Source organism: Boleophthalmus pectinirostris, unplaced genomic scaffold, assembly GCF_026225935.1.
Source record: "Boleophthalmus pectinirostris isolate CB_2022bp ecotype Guang Dong unplaced genomic scaffold, ASM2622593v1 HiC_scaffold_14, whole genome shotgun sequence".
NCBI lineage: Eukaryota > Metazoa > Chordata > Actinopteri > Gobiiformes > Gobiidae > Boleophthalmus > Boleophthalmus pectinirostris.
In genome coordinates this window covers 16,891,917-16,909,810 of record NW_026571047.1, presented here as the reverse complement: position 1 = coordinate 16,909,810, position 17,894 = coordinate 16,891,917, and the positions used below count along the sequence as shown (strand labels likewise).

The window sequence follows — 17,894 nt, the reverse complement described above, 5'->3', positions numbered from 1 at the left end:
TCTATTTTCAAAAATGTTTTGTTACTTGTATTGTAGGATATTTGAGGATATTTGTATTTAATACTTGTCTTTAATATATTTGTTAGTGTAAAAACAAACATGTCATCAATTAGCCTTCAAGCAATCAATCTTCAATCAGTTAGTGCAGTTCAACTATAATGGTGTTTGGATTAAGGAAGACACACAGAGAACTTAACAGGAATGACAGGTTTTTTGTGTTTGGTGTTTCCTATAAAAGAGGTCAGGCAGCACTGCTCAGAAGAGAGACCAAACGAGCTCACACAGAAACATGGGGGAGAGCGGAGTAGCAGCAATGGCAGTGACCTACCAGAAGTTTGACCCTGCAGCCTACCTGCAGTACAACTACATACCACCCAGGGCTGATTTTGAGAGAAAGGACAGCATTGTGCCATGGAAACTGGCATGTCTGCACCGAGCATTCACTGAGGGTAAGAGTTTCAGCAGTAACAAAGTAGTATCCACATTCTGTATTTGTGTACTGAGACTCTGTCCCTCCAGGAGACGTAGGAGGTGATCTTCTGATTGATGTCGGCTCAGGTCCCACACTGTACCAGGTGCTGAGCGGCTGTGAGATCTTCAACAAAGTGCTCCTCACGGACTTTCTGGAGGTCAACAGACAGGTCCTGAAAAAGTGGCTGAAGGGAGAAGGGAGTAGCCTCGACTGGACCCCCTACATGCAATACGTGTGCAAACTGGAAGGACGAAGGTGCAGTTCATGTATTTGGAAGGATTTCACAAACTCCACTTTAGTACATGTTATGATTGCAAAAAAATTTTAAACTTTCAATGTGAAATTGACATGAATATTCATAAACAAAAATGCACTGGTGAATGCTCAATCCTGATTTCTTTTTCTCTTTTTCATGTTAGCCCCACTGAATGGAAAGTGAAGGCGGCCCGCCTGCGTGAGGTGGTGTCTGATGTTCTTCCCATCGATGTGCATCGCGCTCAGCCCATGGCCTCAGATGCCCTCCCATCAGAGGGGGCCGACTGCCTGGTGTCCTGCTTCTGCCTGGAGAGTGTCAGTCCTGATCTGGACACTTTCACCAAGGCCCTGGGACACATCGGGACCCTTCTGCGTCCTGGAGGACACCTGCTGCTCATTGGAGCGCTACAGGAGAGTTATTACTTTGGGGGACCAGGGTTGAAGATCCCGGTGGTCCCCCTGAACGAGGCTCAGGTGTGTGTTGCTCTGCAGGAGCAGGGCTACTCCCTCATACGACTCGAGGTCTACACTCTGCCCCAGGACATGAAGGTGGGTGTGGACGATGTCTGCGGGGTGTTTTTTGTCAAAGCAAAAAAGAATTAAAGAGTTGTCTATGATAATCACAATAACCTTAAATATACTATTAACTTAAATATTACAGTTTATAATCGCTGTGTAGAAATGTACTTCTGTCCCTCTATAATCTCAGATGAAATAAAGGATGACTTTACTCTATTTAAACGGTGCTATATTCTTTGTGTAAACTTAAATGAATTTCCAAATTAAACTAAAGGTTACTTTGGTTATTATGGTACTTTATTGTCCCTGTGTGGAAATGATTCCTTAAGATCACGACAAGCTGGAGGATTTTTGCTGTGCATGTTTGTAGAGTGAGGGTGCAGAATGCAAGATAATTTCATGATAATAACACATAATCTGGTCATTTCATATTATATAAAAGTGTGGTAGGAGTAATGAATAAGATCTTGGATATTGTAAAACATGATGATTGTTCCTTCCAAATAGCTGTCATGTAATGTTATGTCATTACACAGATATGCGGTGAATTTTATTATATTGTATAGCTGTAGTACATGCTCTATATAGAAAGAACAATTGTGAGTGTATACTGCCATCTACAGCTCAAGTAAACAACAGCATTACAGTTTTTTCAATAGTTTTAAAATTTTTTTTTTTTTTTTTTACTTTGATACACATTTGATTCAAACATGTATCAGAACAGGGACAAATCATTTGGAACATCTGTCATCAGTTCACACAGTTTTCGGGTTCTTCTCTGTCAATAATCAATATAGAAACCCATTTCACTCATTTGTGAGCAAAAAAATCTATCAACAAAGGATTTCACTTATGAGTCTGAGTACAGAGATATCCTACAGAGTCACTTGACTGAAAGAGCACAGTTTGAGAGTTTTGATGGTAACATTTGCTTTTGGGGGATTATTTAATGTAGTTTTTAATGTAAAACGGTATTTTGTTGAGATCTGATTTTGTTTAGGAAAACCATAATACTGTTTGGGTTTTAGTGTGAGCTGTCGCAAATGTCAATTTTCAGTAGAGAATTGTGTCAGAGCAACTAAAAAATAAAAAAAAACTGTAAGGCTTTAGCTCATGTTTAAAAACTATAGCTTTTGTCATTTCCCTCTATCTTTTCAAAGTAGCATGATGAAATTGTCTAAATTTCTGTAAAAACGTTTGCTATTATAGTGATTATTTAATTATTATTTAATTATTAGTTAATCATTGGATTTGTATAGTGCCTTTCAAAACATCTGAAGTGTTTCATTATATGTTCACTCCACACTCAGTGCCACACTGCCCTGCCTCATTGACTCCTCCGGTATGACCACAATATTTGACCTATTGATCAAATGGAGTTACATCAATTATGTGACATGTAAAGTTTTACAACAAATTCTACACAGCTTTAAATATAAAAAAACACAAAATGTTTGTATATATAATTGATATAAAGATTTATGTAATTAAAAGATGAAAGTAAAAAGAAACAAACCCAAAACATGCTTTCAATCAAATTTAGCCTGCTGATTGTACATAAAGCACCCAATTACAAGTTAACTTAGAAAATACACAGAACTGCAAATATACAGTGAGATTATTGGGCTCTCTACTGTGGTACTGTCAAAGCAGGAAATACTGACATTATCAATCACAGCATAAGATATAAGTAGCCTACTAAAACTGTCCAATGTTCCAATGAGCATGCTGAGTATAGGACATCACAATTCATAACTTGTCTTCACAAAAGTCTATTTGTTGGTGCTGCTTTCATATATATGCGTAAAAAAGGCCAACTGACCCTTAGAATAGGACAGGTTTCTTTACCATATCCTCTTTAAAAGTAAAGTACCTCCGCCTTATTGATGTTTTTTCATCTTAGAAACTTCCATTGTCCCATGGTTCTTTTTCACCAGTAGGCTGATGGCTTTCTTCAGAGCGGTCCTGGAGTCTCTGTACATCCCCCTGTGGTTCTATTAAAAATATTATTACATTTTTATTCAATTCATACAAATTAAACTGAATGGAAAATACCTTTAGTCTTCTGGTGCACTTCAGAGTCTTTCTCAACCTCTTCATCAGAATCGTCTTTGTCCATAGATGGTAAACAGGCGAGGTGGGCCTGAGCCATCTTCTGCACAACTACAATGGAAAACTCACAATTAGTATTTCATTTTCAAATTTGAGATAGGAAAAATATCAAATGATTTTTCTGACAACCATTGGAATTGTTGTTACATTTGCAATTTATGTTTCAATGATAGTCCATTTTATTTGCATCCAGAAAAATTTACAAAAAAAACAAGAATATAAGAATCACATTTCAGAACATGTTTGTACAGAGAGTTTTTATGCAGAATAAGATTTTGTTAGCAGGAATTATGGTACTTCAAAAATAGCAGTCTTTGCGATTTGCTAGTTGTGTCCATTCAAATTGTTATCATTAATCTTGCAGCCCTAATTTGATACATATGGTTAAGATTTTATTTGTAATATTCACATACATTCACACAAATTAGTTTGTTCCCTTGTTTGGGAGACTATATTGCTAGTTTCTGTTCTTTGTTATTTCTAATACTTTTTCAGATCATTTTTAAAACATGTTTTAAGTTCTTACATATAGCTGGTATTCTAATTTTATTAGTTCCATTTAGAATAATAAATGGAAATAATAAGTAGAAAAAAAGCATGAGACTAGTGTCAAATAAGATCCAATTCTACAATTAAATGTGTAAGTATAAATAAAACTATAGAAATATAGTAAACCTGTCTATATATATCTCGGCTATATACAAGAGGTGGGTAAGGAGAAACAGTGCAAAGATGAAATCACTTTTATAAGGCACATTAGTTGTATAGTTTTTGCTCTGCTTTTGTAAATGATTTTAAGAGTGTGAGAAAAGCCTCCCATGCTGCAGCTGTGTGTCCATCTCATAATCCAGGATCATCCAGGAGCACTCCACAGCTGTCTGTCTCCTAATCTCACTCTCACACCATTTACAGGGTTTTTGGGCAGTCCAAACAAGCACATGTCCACTGTCAAAGAACTGGCTATAATAAATAAATGTTGCCAATATATAATCTACTGAAATTGTAGTTTTAAGGGACGCAAAATGTGAATATTGATTAATAAAATTTATAGGAAAACTTCCCCAAAGAGTAGATTAAAATAAAATAATGAGTATCCACTCAAAACTTAACCTCAATGATGATTATAGTCAATTTTTTTCACATTTGTATTGATTTCATTGATTGATTACTGAAGTAACTTGAGCAAACCTTTGAGAGACGGTGGCTGGTAGGTGTGGGTCACTCTGGACTTCAAGACTCCATGGTCTGTCAGCACCCACTAAGGGAGAAAAATGTCACTGTTTATCAGATCACAACAACACTTACTCTTCATTGGGGATGCACCGATACAAATACTGGTATCAAATATTGCGCCAATCCAGGAAAATTTGTTAGATTGGGTATTGGTTTGGGCTTTTAACTAGATGTAAAAAGACTGTTTACTGATGTAGGTCCAGGATGTCTCATAATGTTTGAACTTTTATTCATTCAAACTAGTTCTCAAGTTACTTGCAGGATAAATAAGTTACAACATAACACAATTGGATCAAATTAGTTAACTGTGTTAACAGAAAAAAATATATCAGGTACTGGCAGATACTTAAAGCCATAGTATCAGTATCGGTATCCAAGCTGAAAAAGATGGATCGGAACAGAAGGGGTGTATGTTGTTAAGTTTTCAACAGGTGACGTTTCAAGATAGCTATGACTAGGATGAAATAAATTCTCAACTCTGGAGCTGGATTTGGCTAACTCAGAGTAAATTCTAGTGCCTCAAGCAAGAACCATGATATTGAATACGGCATCTGGACAGGATCCAGAACATCTTGATTGCAAAAACAGTGTCCAGATGACCACAGTTGAAACCTTCTCTACATAATTGTCAATTAATAATTTTATGAATAATCATTATCTGCACTATTCAGTGACTGCCAAAATGCCATGTGCAAAGAAAGGAGGTTTTTCAGCCCATTCAAGCACTGATCAAAACAATGTATGAACAGTCATTATTGGAAAAGGCTCACAACCCACAGACTCAAAATGTGCCATCTTTTTTGCAAGTAGGCATTTGACAGGAGCTGAACACCATGGATGACATCACACTCTTTAGTCCTTTCTTCCTTATACAGTTTATGGATGAAACGCATGGAGAGAAATCTAATAAACAGCAGTAAAAATGAGCGCCAAGTGGAGATGTACCTGCTGTGGGTCTTCCTCTGGTGAAGGCGGGTCTGTTAATCTAAAGAGAGTGGCAGGAGTGGGCCTCCGACGACGAATCTTGGAGACAAATAAACAATACTGTTATACAAGTATTTGTCTTCTCTATCCTTACATGTTACCACGAGTAGTCTGTCACCTTTGGTTCTCACTCAATACCCTCTCATGTATTTATCACATTTTTTCAGGTTCATGCAAAACATTTACACTAGGATGAAAAAGAATTCCCACAAGAAGATGGGAATAATACAATATTATACGATATAAAAACAATACGATATAAAAACAATATTTTTTTTCTGTAACAATTTGATCTAATGACACAAGATCTTGACCCATCTATAATTTCTGCTTGTTTTATTTTCACTACAGCAGTAGAACGATCAGCCACCTCAGCCTCTCCATTTCCTGAGTCACCACCATCTAAGTCTAAGTCCTAAATGTATCAAATACCAATTGTTTGTTCTTTACATAACAGTAATATAACACATTTGTTTGTGTCCGTTCACGGTTGAAACACTACAAACTACTGTAGCTCTAACAGAATAATTTTAGTTGAATCAAAATTATAATAGTGTCCCATGTTAGGAATGCAGTTGCCATGAAGTCTTCAAACATTGAAACCATGTTTTGAATTACATTATTACATTCTAAAGTCAATTCTAGTCTCAGTTCAATACAATTAAATTAAATAAGGCAGCCCTAACCATCTCTAGTCCATTGTTTAACACTATAGCTGCTCTGGTCATCAATGTGTTTGTAATATGTTTGTGCTTGTTATAATCTCTAGAGGATTACCTTTGGGTGAACAGTTATTATGTAACCTTGATAACGATGTTATTTGTGATTGTATTTTTCATGGGGCTCTCCTTACAACATACTGTATGCACTGATTGAAATGTTGGTTTTATTTGTTATAACATGGGTTTGTCAGCGGCTGTGGTCCACAGTGTAGGAGAGTGCTCTTGGCTTCCTCCATGTTACAGAGGGAGGAGGAGGTGCACTGGATGGAGTTGTTTTTGTTTCATAATATACAGATTGAAATGTATTTGGATGCAATATTTTCATAATCATGTCAATTCAGTCTATACTGTTTTCGCATTTACTGAAAGGTTCACTATGCAACTTTTTTGGTAGAGGGCTTGCCAATTGCTTGTTTCCATGGAGATGCATCTTATATAAGTTTAATACCATATTGTGAAACATTACAGGCAAAGCAACATCATCTGCATAGTGGCGGAACCCCAGCATGAAAGTTACGCAGTTCATTTGATGGACATTTGATTACATTTTTTTTAATTGATCATCAAGAGAATTAACGATCGATTTTTGATTAATCGTTCGTTAATCAAATGTTTTTATATTAAAATGACCATCATTATTATTACTATTACAAATCTGCATAAATAAACTCAACTTCACAACATATAAACCATAACCACTCTAGAGCCACATCAGCCCGTTTGAGATTATAATGTATTTAATGCAGCTTTGCGCACATTTGTTTACGTCTTACAGAAACAAAACTTAAAACCACATGGCTCATTTGCATAAACTATTAGCTGCTCTTAGCTCCCAGCGCAGCTCTTTATTTAACAGTCATTTCACTCACTTTATTTATGTCGGTCACTTTATTTATTAGGGCTACTGTTGTGATGAAAAGACTGAAAAGTGTTTGTCTTTTGGACGCACGTGCATTCAACTTTATGTTGCAGTAACCGGGATACTGCGTATACATGCACCATGACGAAACTGGGATACTCAAAAATATTTGATCACCCTGGACACTGATGTGCTGTAAACACACTCACTGAGTGGTGCAGTGATCTCTAAGGAGATGCCAGAGCCTAAATGTGGGACTGTGAGGCCACAACTCCAGTGTTACGTCTCCTTACGCTACACTACACACACCAACCTACATTCTGTTTTTCAGTTAAAAATTAATGTGAGTGATGAAATTCTTAATGATCAATTATCAATTAGTCGAATAATCATGCCCATCTCTACAGTGCACCTTTAACTTTGTGAATAAAGCAGGTCACATCTTGGATCAATGGTCATCTTTTACTTTAGACAGTATGAATGGAGGACTTCGCTGTTTATACGGTTTTATTTTTGTTGCCACTAATAGTAAAAATTGACACAAATTTGAAAGATATCTGAAAATACACTGCCATGGGTAAAAATGCCCTCTATATTAATGGTTGCTTGTTAAAAATCTTTCACAGGAAAGTAACACAATTTCCATAAAACTAACAATGTTGCTTGATTCCTGTTGGAGCACTGTGTGGGTGTTACTGTATGCATAAATTGTAAACATGCCTTAAAGGTGCTCTGTGCAACCTTTCTGGTACAAGGTCGGCCACCTGCTTGTCTCCCTCATGATACGTAGGTTTAATCTATATTTTGGGACATTCTAGACAAAGCAATAATATTTTCATGGAGACAAGAGGACCCTCCACTAGAGTGCACCTTTAGATTGTCTATATTTCTCATTTACATTTTTTTCTTTTTTTGCCTCTGTGAAAAAAATTCTCTTTTTGTGGTTAGTGCAGAACAAAACAACTCAACTACAGTTATCAAATGTTGTTTTATTATTAAAAAGCCGACTTTATGCTGTTTTCTAATTTATGTTATAATGTTGTTTCCTCACCAAAAACATACCTGGAGTTGTGTTTTGTTTCATTCACAAATGTTTAACACACAAACACTGTATATTTAGGCTGCTCTCAAACAGAAAACACTTTGTTCCACTTTGTGATGTCATGTGGTAATACAGGAAGTGTTCCACTCTATTTTTAAACTCCATACGACTTCACTAGAATCATTTGGATAATTTCAGCCCTGGAATTGACACTGTCTACTGAACAAAATGTAAAAGGTAGCTGTGAACTCGAAAACTACAACTTCATGACATCATGTAGACAGACTATAAAGCAGGATGAGTGAAACGTGTGTGAATGACACAAACCACAACTCAAGGTATGTTTTTGATGAGGTAACAACATTCTAACATTTTGCGTAATACAGGACCTTCAAAAACTATCAGCTTGATGTTGATATTTCCTGTTGTTAAATGTGCTGGATGCTGTACATGCTTGCTACTATCTCTGTCCATGATGTGTTATGGTGATAGGATTCTTGTCGATAAGTGTCCACTCAGCCAATCCCAGCAGAGCGCGTGGGCTTTGAACGTGTGGGCGACTTCCACTCTCGTGTATCAGTCCGCAGGCAGCTCTCATAAATATTCACCACTCTGCCAATACAAGGGTCGAGATTAAAATATGAATTAAAGACATTTCATTTGAGGTTAATGCTTGTACTGGGATCGTGAATGAGGCAACATATAAACAGAATTTACAGAGGGCCAGAGGTGACGTGAAAAAAAACAGTGCAGTCTTGTACAGAGTAGAGCTAACCTTTGTTTTGTGTTGTGTTGATACAGGCTGGAGAAGGTTAAGCTCCTCTAGTGGAGAGCTGCCCACAAGCCTACTGTATGTTACTGATTATCTCATATACAAGAGCACCGATTGTTTTCAGTGTGTTCATCTTGTTTTATGCCTTACAGGAAAGATAGATAGATGGTGCACTCAGAAGTAGGGATGGGACAATTCTCAAAAAATAATCAAATCGTTCAGTTCTTGTGTTTCAATTTGATTTTGTACTGCGTTCGATTCCCATGTGTCCCTCCATGCGCACTGGGTTTTCATTTTGGCACAAACAAGAAAAGGTCAGTCTTAGGTTTAAGACAGATACAGAAAGTGAACAGCACTATAGTTCCTGCACCCACGTGATTAAATCTGACAATATAGATAGAGATAGAGATAGAGATAGAGGACCTTTAAGAGCTAAGATTTACATTTGCTGATTAATACATAATTTCACTTATGATTAGGGTTGGGTATCATTCAGAAGCTGCCGATGTAATACATACCTCGATAAATAGGCCACAAAATGATACATATCTCGATACACTGCGCTTTTGATTCGATACAACTCAATACGATACATTTCAAATCGATTTGATGCGGTTCAATAAAAAAAAAAAGGCTAAATAATGGCTGTGATACTAAAAGTCTTTGTTAAACCACTTCTTGTGCAAAGTTCATCTGAAACACAAACATTTTAATCCTCAAAACAGTGAAAATGTCAAATGTGTCGCAAAAACAAGTTTTACTTCCATGAAACAAGCAAGAAAACTCTAGCACTGCAACAAAAAAATACTCTTGGCGATATATATCGATACAGCAGCTCACGATATCGATATAGTATCATCACATTAATCTAAATGATATATCCATATTTCGGTATTTTTGCACAGTCCTACTTATGATGCCAGAGTGAGCAAGGTAAACCAGATTACAGATCTGCAGATCAACAAAACCGCACTCAAATGGTTAAACAGCAAATTCTACCATATAATTCTGACCTGTCCTCCAGCTCCATTTGAAACACTACAATGTTCTCTATACTCCACAGTACTGCCACCCATATACACGAAAATACTATTAAATTGAGTCAAGCTTGGATTAAAAATAAGGCCATATCCCAATTACAAAACACAAGTGAAAGTAAAGGGACATCTGGACTGAACCAGGTGCCAAATGTAATGTGCAGTTTAAGCTGTTCTATTGAAAAACTAAATCCTACGACTAAACTAAAGTGTACCCTGTGTATGTGCATGTGTATGTATGTTAATCCAAAATAGTTAATACTGAGATGAAATGATGATACAATTGGATAATTTTAAATGGTCTATATTACACGATTTTCTGTGTTAGTTTCTGTCATAATGCTCATCCTCATCAAAAACATAGCTGTATTGATTTCATTCACATGTTTAACACACAAATTCTGCATATTTAGACTAAGTTCTTCTCCCAAACAGAAAACTGCTCCGCCTTGTGATGTCATGTTGTAATACAGGCAGTGCTCCACTGTGTTTTTAAAGTCCACACACTTTCATTAGAGGAATTTGGATAATGTCAGACCTGCAATTGCTAATCTGTACTGAACTAAAGGTAAAATGTAATTGTTAAATTGAAAACCACTACATGATATCGCATGTTGGAACAGTGCATTTTGAGAGATGTAGACAGACTAATGAAGTTTTTGAGGAGGTAAAACTAACATGGATAAAATTTTCAGTTTCAGTTTTGCGTAATACATGACCTTTAAGTTTGTTTATTTTTTGAACATTGCTGTGGAGAGTGTATTTCATGGTTACCTAATGTGAAACTTGAGTATGTGAGTGGGTGAGTAGAGTAGGTCTATTGTGCTCAAGAGCTCTTTACACAGGAACGGCAAATACGAAAGTGGTAATCCCTTTTGCAAATGACAAGTACTTTCTCGCAAAGGTTTAATTTAGCTGATGAGAAAATCCTTTGTGAGGCTTCCTTTGATCATGATGTGTCCAACAGTCTGAATCTTACTCACTCTCTCAATTCTTATCTGAGACTTTAGACTTGATTAAAGAATAATACACTCAGTTTTAAAGGGCCCATATTACGCTATTTTCAGATCTGTGTTATAATGTTTCCTCATCACAAACATTGTTTCATTCACACGTTTAACATCCACCACTCTGTTCCACCTTATGATGTCATGTGGTAATATAGGAAGTGCTCCACTGTTTTTTTAAAGGGACATAGGGTCTCATTTCCTTGTGAACCAAAGACGTGTGGAGACACTTTTTTAAATATTCCATCCAGTCCTTGTATTTGCAGAGGTCGCTGGTGCTAGGCTAGTGCATGTCAATGGCCATAGTTAGCCTGCCACTAAAAACAGTCTTACACACTTCACAAAACACCTGAAGTAAATCTATTATTACATCAGACTGTCGATGTGAATGTCTGTGTTGACAGAATTATTTTAGAAGTAAAACCAATGTTGCATTTGAAGGATTTATGTCTGAGCAGCAGCAGTAGTGAGTTGTACTTCCTGATAGAAAGCTTGGCAGCAGCAGACTGATATATGAGAAAATAGTCCCTCAGAATGTGAGGATTCATGCGATGCAAGGTTAGTATTATTTGAAACATTATTCTATCAACACAGACATTTAAATCGACAGTCTGGTGTAATAACAGTTTTGCTTCGGGTGTTTTGTGGAGTGGGTAAGACTGTTTTTAGTGGCAGGATAACTATGGCCATTGACATGCACTAGCCTCGCACCCTCTGGTGGTCGCTGGCTGGAATATTTTAAAAAGTGTCTCCACACATCTCCAACACTCTGGCTCACAAGGAAATGAGGTCCTATGTCCAAAATACCAGACTGTCCCTTTAAAGTCCATACACCTTCACTGGAATCATTGAGATAATTTTAACCTTAGACTGAAATCTCGACTGAACTAAAGGTAAAATGTAGTTGTTAAATTGACATCACAGGGTGGAACAGAGCATTTTGAGCTTTGAAAATGCAGACAGCCTAATAATAAAGGGTTACTGAAAGATGTGTGAAACAAAACACAACTCCAAGTATGTGTTTTGAAGAGGTGACAGCATTCTAACATGTCTTAAAGCTCACAAAAGTCCATTCAGCAGAATATAAGACCTTTAAAGAATAATACACCCAGTTTTAAAGGTAAATGTATCAGCTCAAATGCCCTCAATCACAAGAGCACTTTTCATTTCCTGTCCTCACAGCTGGTCACCGGTCTCATTGAGTGAAATCCTTTTTATTTTTCATCCCACTCTGTGTAAATAACAAGTGTGAATTGTTTGATGAATAAAATCTAGCAGTGGGTAACTTTTGGACGGGATTGGGTGCAAATTTGTTCTTGGCATAAAGTGTTTTTACTGAAGCTCTAGTCCAACCACAGCTAAGCTCTTTGCATTTAATCAGTTGGCTCCTTGACTGATGGAGATTTTAATCTTTTCCAGCAACTTTCTCCTCCCGTGCCTCTCCTAACAAAGTGCTCACCTGTCCCCAATGCTATGCCATGTTATGCTAATGCTATGGTCTTTCTTGGTAATACTTACATTGACGCAAAAGTGAAAGTGAGCCTTAAAGTGACCGTGTGAAACTATGCATTCCCACAGCTGGAGATCACATGTGACATCATTCAAGAACATGTTCGTGTAATGGTTTTTAAGAGAAGTCACGAAAGTTGGAAGCAGAACCGAAGAGAACAACAATTTATGAATGAATAATAATCAAAACACTGAAATGTAAGAGTAAGGGAATGGAGTGCTAAAGCAAACTCGATCACAAAGTCACTGTTCGCATCCTTCTTGTTATTATCAACATCAAACATGTAGTTACAGTTATGATAAAAAAATATTATTATTTTGCTCATAATTGAAATCAAGACTGTTTCAAATGATTACTTCTGTACTGTTAACAATCCTTTTTTCACTACTCTCTACATTTTATATACAAACATTAGGGCTGAGTATCATTAATAAGTTGCCGGTAGAATACATACCTCTACATAGGCCACAATACGATACATAGCTAGATACAGTGCACTTTCAGTTCAATATAATATATGTCAAATCAATTTGACACCGTTCAATAAAAAATCAAGGCTAAATTGTGGTTGTGATACTGAAAGTCTTTGTTAAACCACTTCTTGTGCAAAGTTCATATGAAACACACGCATTTTAATCCTCAAAACAGTGAAAATGTCAAAGGTAGTTGTGGTATGTTGCACAAATGAGTTTCCTTCCTCTTAACAAGCAACAAAACTGTAGCACTGTAACAAAATAATTTAGTAAAATATACCAAAAAATACTCTTGGTGATATATCGATACAGCAGCCCACGATATTGATACTGTATCATCACTTTAAACGATATGATATATCGATATTTTCAAATGAAAGTAAGATATATAGAATTATATAACAAAGAAGAAAGTTAAATATTTCTAATAAACAGCAAAGCAAAGGGAGGCTACTGTTTTGAGGATGTGAATATAAAACTTTTAAAAAATATTACAGTTACTGTACATAATTCCATATATCTCACTTCATACATTTGACTCAGAAGGTGCAAAGCGACAAAAAGACAATACAAACTGGCCAGAGCCACATAAGACAACAACATAATGTATAAAGTCATTGATTATGCCTGAAAATGTCTCTTCTGCAGCAGGCATAACTATGTGAATATATTATAAGGCAATGGTGAATATTTACTTCATCCACAGATAGAGCTTCACAGTGATCTGCTGATGAGCTGGTAAAAAGCCAATGCATCTTATGGAGACGAGAGTCAGCTTATGCTCTACAGAATGTGTGAGCCTGTAAGTAGTACATACACACACAGAGGTCTTCAAACACCAGCATGTGTGCTAGCAATGACTCACTCAGATCTGAATTATGATTTGTAATAGGGCCGCAACTATTAATTGGAAAAACTGTGACTAGTTAACTATTAAAATCATCTTAATTATATTTTAATAATTGCTAACTGGACTATACAGACTCTCAAACACATGTCCAAAAGTGTTTTATATTGAAGACAGTGGCTTTATTAAATTAAAAACTCAAAAAGAATAAAACTTTTCAGGTTTTCATCAGCAATTCATTTGTAATATTTACAAACGTTTACAATTTAAACTTAACTCATCTTAAAAATTCTCTATCTAGAATCTTTCAGTTACCATATTTACTCTGTGATTGTCAGAAGTATTGAAAATCTGTTGCTAATCCATGCACAACCTTTCCTGAATAGAGTTAGAGCTTTGGAGTTGTATCAGAATAAATATAAGACCATAGAGTAGAATACACCCACTATGCACCACTATGGAACATACCTGGACAACTGAAGGATTATAGATGTATGGCATAGTACTTTCTTTCATTGTAATATAAAAGAAAAGTACTATGATTTAATGCTAAAAATGACATTCTATTGCCTAAAGAAAGTGTTTTTTTCTGATCATTATAGTATCAGAATCTGTATTGAGTATCAAGTTTATTCCTTCATATCAAAATCAAGTTTGACATTTTTGTGTCATTAGAAAGTAATTTTAATCTGGTAAAAAATGTATTTCAAAATGTAAAAAAGTGTACAATAGAAATATTAATTTGAATAGTGGAGAAATCACATTTGCTCACTAGTTGACAGCTAAAATAATCGTAAAAGTTGCAGCCCTGATTTGTAAAGATGCTAGATAATTTCAGAAATGAGTAGACAAACGTAGTGAACTAAAAATAGGGCCAAACTCCCGAGATCCAGTTTTGAGTAAACAGCAGATGTGTACCAAAAATATTTAAGTGGCTAGACGTTTATTGATTTATTTGTTTCAACACAGAAACATGATCTCGAAGCAGATGTTGTGTGAAATTGAATAAATGTGAAGGAAATGCCAGCTCCATCGACACACCTGGCCTCTCAGGGGACATCGTAGCAGGTCATAAACTTGAGGTCATTTCCAGGATGAACTGTGGCCAGAGGTTCACTAAGTCTAATGGAGTTTCTCAGGCTGAAGTTAAAACCGCTATTGTCTCTCTTTACAATGCATTCCAGCTCTCAACGTCACAGAGTACCACATTTGTTATTGCTGTGATTCCTTCAGGATTGTTCAGCTCAAGATACAAAAATGGAGTTGTGTGGGCCAGAGGAACAAGAGAGTGAAGCTGTACGCACATCAGAAAATGTTGGCTGTCAAAACAATCAGGGGTGGAAGAAGTACTCAATACTGTTACTTTAGTAAAAGGACAGCTACCAAAGCAAAGAAATACTCAAGTAAAAGAATCCAATGAAAAAATCTAAGTATTAAAGTAAAAATGTCAGAAGTTAAAGTATTTTCTGCAGATTTTCAGATTTGATTTTGATAAAGATTTGAGATGAATTTTGTTTTTTTCTAGCTGCTAAAAATAAACCATAAATAAATCCTCAGCCTTTTCAGCAGGTCTAAAACTATAATAAAAATACTTTTATTTTTCATCCTGTTCAAATATGTAATGGAATAAAAGTACAGATAGCTTCTCTCAAATGTAGAGAAGTATACACTTTAAAATCTACAACAAAATTTTAAACTTAGGTACAGTACTTTGCTACTTTTACTTTGTTAGTTTCTCCTCCTGAAACTAATACAACAAAGATCACCATGAGTTATCAACAGAATTGCAAATGTTATTTGCTTAGGCCTGTCACAAATTTTCAAGTACGATATATCGCTGAAGAAAATATAGACGATATACGATAATATAGATTGGCTGTCCACTAAAATATGATTCTAAATGTATAATACCATTAAAAAACATGAGCTGTAAGAAATAAACAGCCGAATGAAACATTTTCCCAGTAAGTTTGTATTGTTTATAAGTCACAGAAGTTATGTTTATTCAACTTCCCACAGCTCAAATCTTATCATAATGTAGAAAGATAACAAAAAAAGTATGTATATAATAAGTACACCTTAATTAGCCTTAAAGGTGTATTGTGTAAATTTTCTGCAAGAGGGTTCACCACTTAATGTCTCCATGGAAATGTATTACTTTGTCGATTACTTAGAATGTTCCACAGTATAGATTAAACCCAAGACAAGCAGGTTACAGCACTATGCTACATTACATTTCAGATGTGTGGAGGGTCATCCTTATTAGAAACACAACAGAAACACCCATAATGAATAACTGCTAGATGGAAAAAACTTAATAAAATGGAACATTCCAGGCAAAGTAATAACATCTCCAAGGAGACAAGCAAGTGGCGGACCTCCACCAGGAGGCTTGCACAGTGCACCTTTAATGAAGCATGAATTAAGTCTTTGATCACCTTAATGTTATTTAAAGTGTAGTTATCTTAAGTGGTTGTAATGGTCCTGCTAGTAATGTTACTACTGTTTATGCATGCTTTATGCACAGGTTATTATCCACTGGTACAAGTCTATCACTGCTTAGCTCTATCTCTGACTCAGAGATTGAACAAACAAAGATTGTAAACATTCCAAAGATTAAAAAGACAAGTCATACTTACATAAATATTTTTTTCCCTCTTATGTGGGTCCATATTTTACATAACACACTCACCGCCTGCAACAAGTGACTAACACAAGGCTACAGGTAAGAGGCTATCATGTATATTACTCATAACAAAACCTTTCCATGTTCCAATGACACTCAAAGAAAGTAGGTAATGTTCATTTTTCAAAACATTTGAAAGGACTCTAGTGGGACTCAGGGCTAGGGTTAATCCTGGAGCTCGAAAGCAAATTTACACACAAAGTCGTACTAGACTTCATCACTTATGTAACAGTCTGTCAAACTCATGCCCTGATGTGTGTGCCCTGTAAATCCCAGTCATTTGGAGTGACCCACTTCAATAATGATATACAGACCAAAGTAGGCCAAAATTATCTATGGCAAATACCAAAATGCTATTCTGATGACTACAGGTCTAATTTTTATGATTCAGTTTTGGATTAAAAGGTGCACTGTGTAACTTTTTGGCCACCTGCTTGTTTCTGTGGTGATGCTGGATCCTGGAATGTACCACAGAATGGAATTAAATTGATCTATCTTGCATGTACTCAATAAAGTTTTTTGTTTTTTTTAATGCTGTAAAATACTTTTGAAAATCATGCATTCTTGCTGTAAGCAGGGTCACCCCCTCCACAAATCTCAGCTGCAACTTGGATTGGCAGTGTCACCAGCTTGTCTCCATGGAGATAGAAATATTTAATGCCATACTGAGGGACACTGTAGGCAGACAGTAACATTCAAAAGAAATAAGCAAGAGGAGAACCGCCAAGTCATAATGTGCACTTGGTTTTGACAATCATGATTCTACCTTTTTACAGGAACATCTAGCGTCATGGCATGCAAGTATCCCTAATCTAAATGATTTGTTAAATTGGGCAACTTTTTCAAGTAGAGGATCCAAAACTCAAATATTAAGCAGACAGATAAGGTAAGTTTAACTAACTATTTCTAAGAAGCCCTGATTTTACAGTTTTACAATCGTGAATGTTCTGCTCGAAACATGAATGAAATGATGAAAATGTTACAATGTTGTCGTCTCACCATCTCCACCTGTCGAGGGTCAAGTTGAGGAGTCACAGTGGACGGTACAGAGAACTGAATCTTCTTCCTCTCTTCCTCCTCCAGGTCCGCCTCTGGGTCGGTGAGCTCCGGGTTTAAGGGCAGCAGAGGGTCCATGGTCACATCCAGGGGGCAACAGCTCAGAAAGTTCCGATATGAAAAGTACCAAAACAACCTGTGATTTAACGCGACATGTAAGTGCACAGCTACTTGTATGAATTTTGGTTTTGTTTCTATCAAATGTCCTGTGTTCTCCCCAGTGTTGGAGTGAGGAGCGGTGTGAGCTGTGGGGGGAAAGAGTGAAGGTAGGCAGGAGCGCGTACCAGCAGATATGTGGCGCGTTCAGT

The 17,894-nt window shown here is 36.3% G+C and overlaps 2 protein-coding genes across 2 annotated transcripts; one reads left to right on the top strand and one right to left on the bottom strand.

Moving 5' to 3' along the window:
• The first annotated feature begins 279 nt into the window (after positions 1–279).
• Positions 280–1,330, top strand: LOC110154403 (phenylethanolamine N-methyltransferase). The gene is made up of 3 exons (XM_020918394.1): positions 280–449; positions 520–727; positions 892–1,330. The coding sequence occupies exons 1-3, from the start codon at positions 290–292 to the stop codon at positions 1,328–1,330; spliced, it is 807 nt and encodes a 268-aa protein (XP_020774053.1). The 5' UTR covers positions 280–289.
• Positions 1,331–2,875: 1,545 nt separating this feature from the next.
• On the bottom strand, positions 2,876–17,797 carry LOC110154365 (protein phosphatase 1 regulatory subunit 1B-like). The gene is made up of 5 exons (XM_020918358.2): positions 17,530–17,797; positions 5,537–5,614; positions 4,547–4,616; positions 3,302–3,409; positions 2,876–3,240 (listed from the first exon to the last, which is right to left on the bottom strand). Exons 1-5 carry the CDS (start codon positions 17,662–17,664, stop codon positions 3,146–3,148), a joined length of 486 nt encoding a protein of 161 aa, XP_020774017.1. The 5' UTR covers positions 17,665–17,797; the 3' UTR covers positions 2,876–3,145.
• Positions 17,798–17,894: the final 97 nt, after the last annotated feature.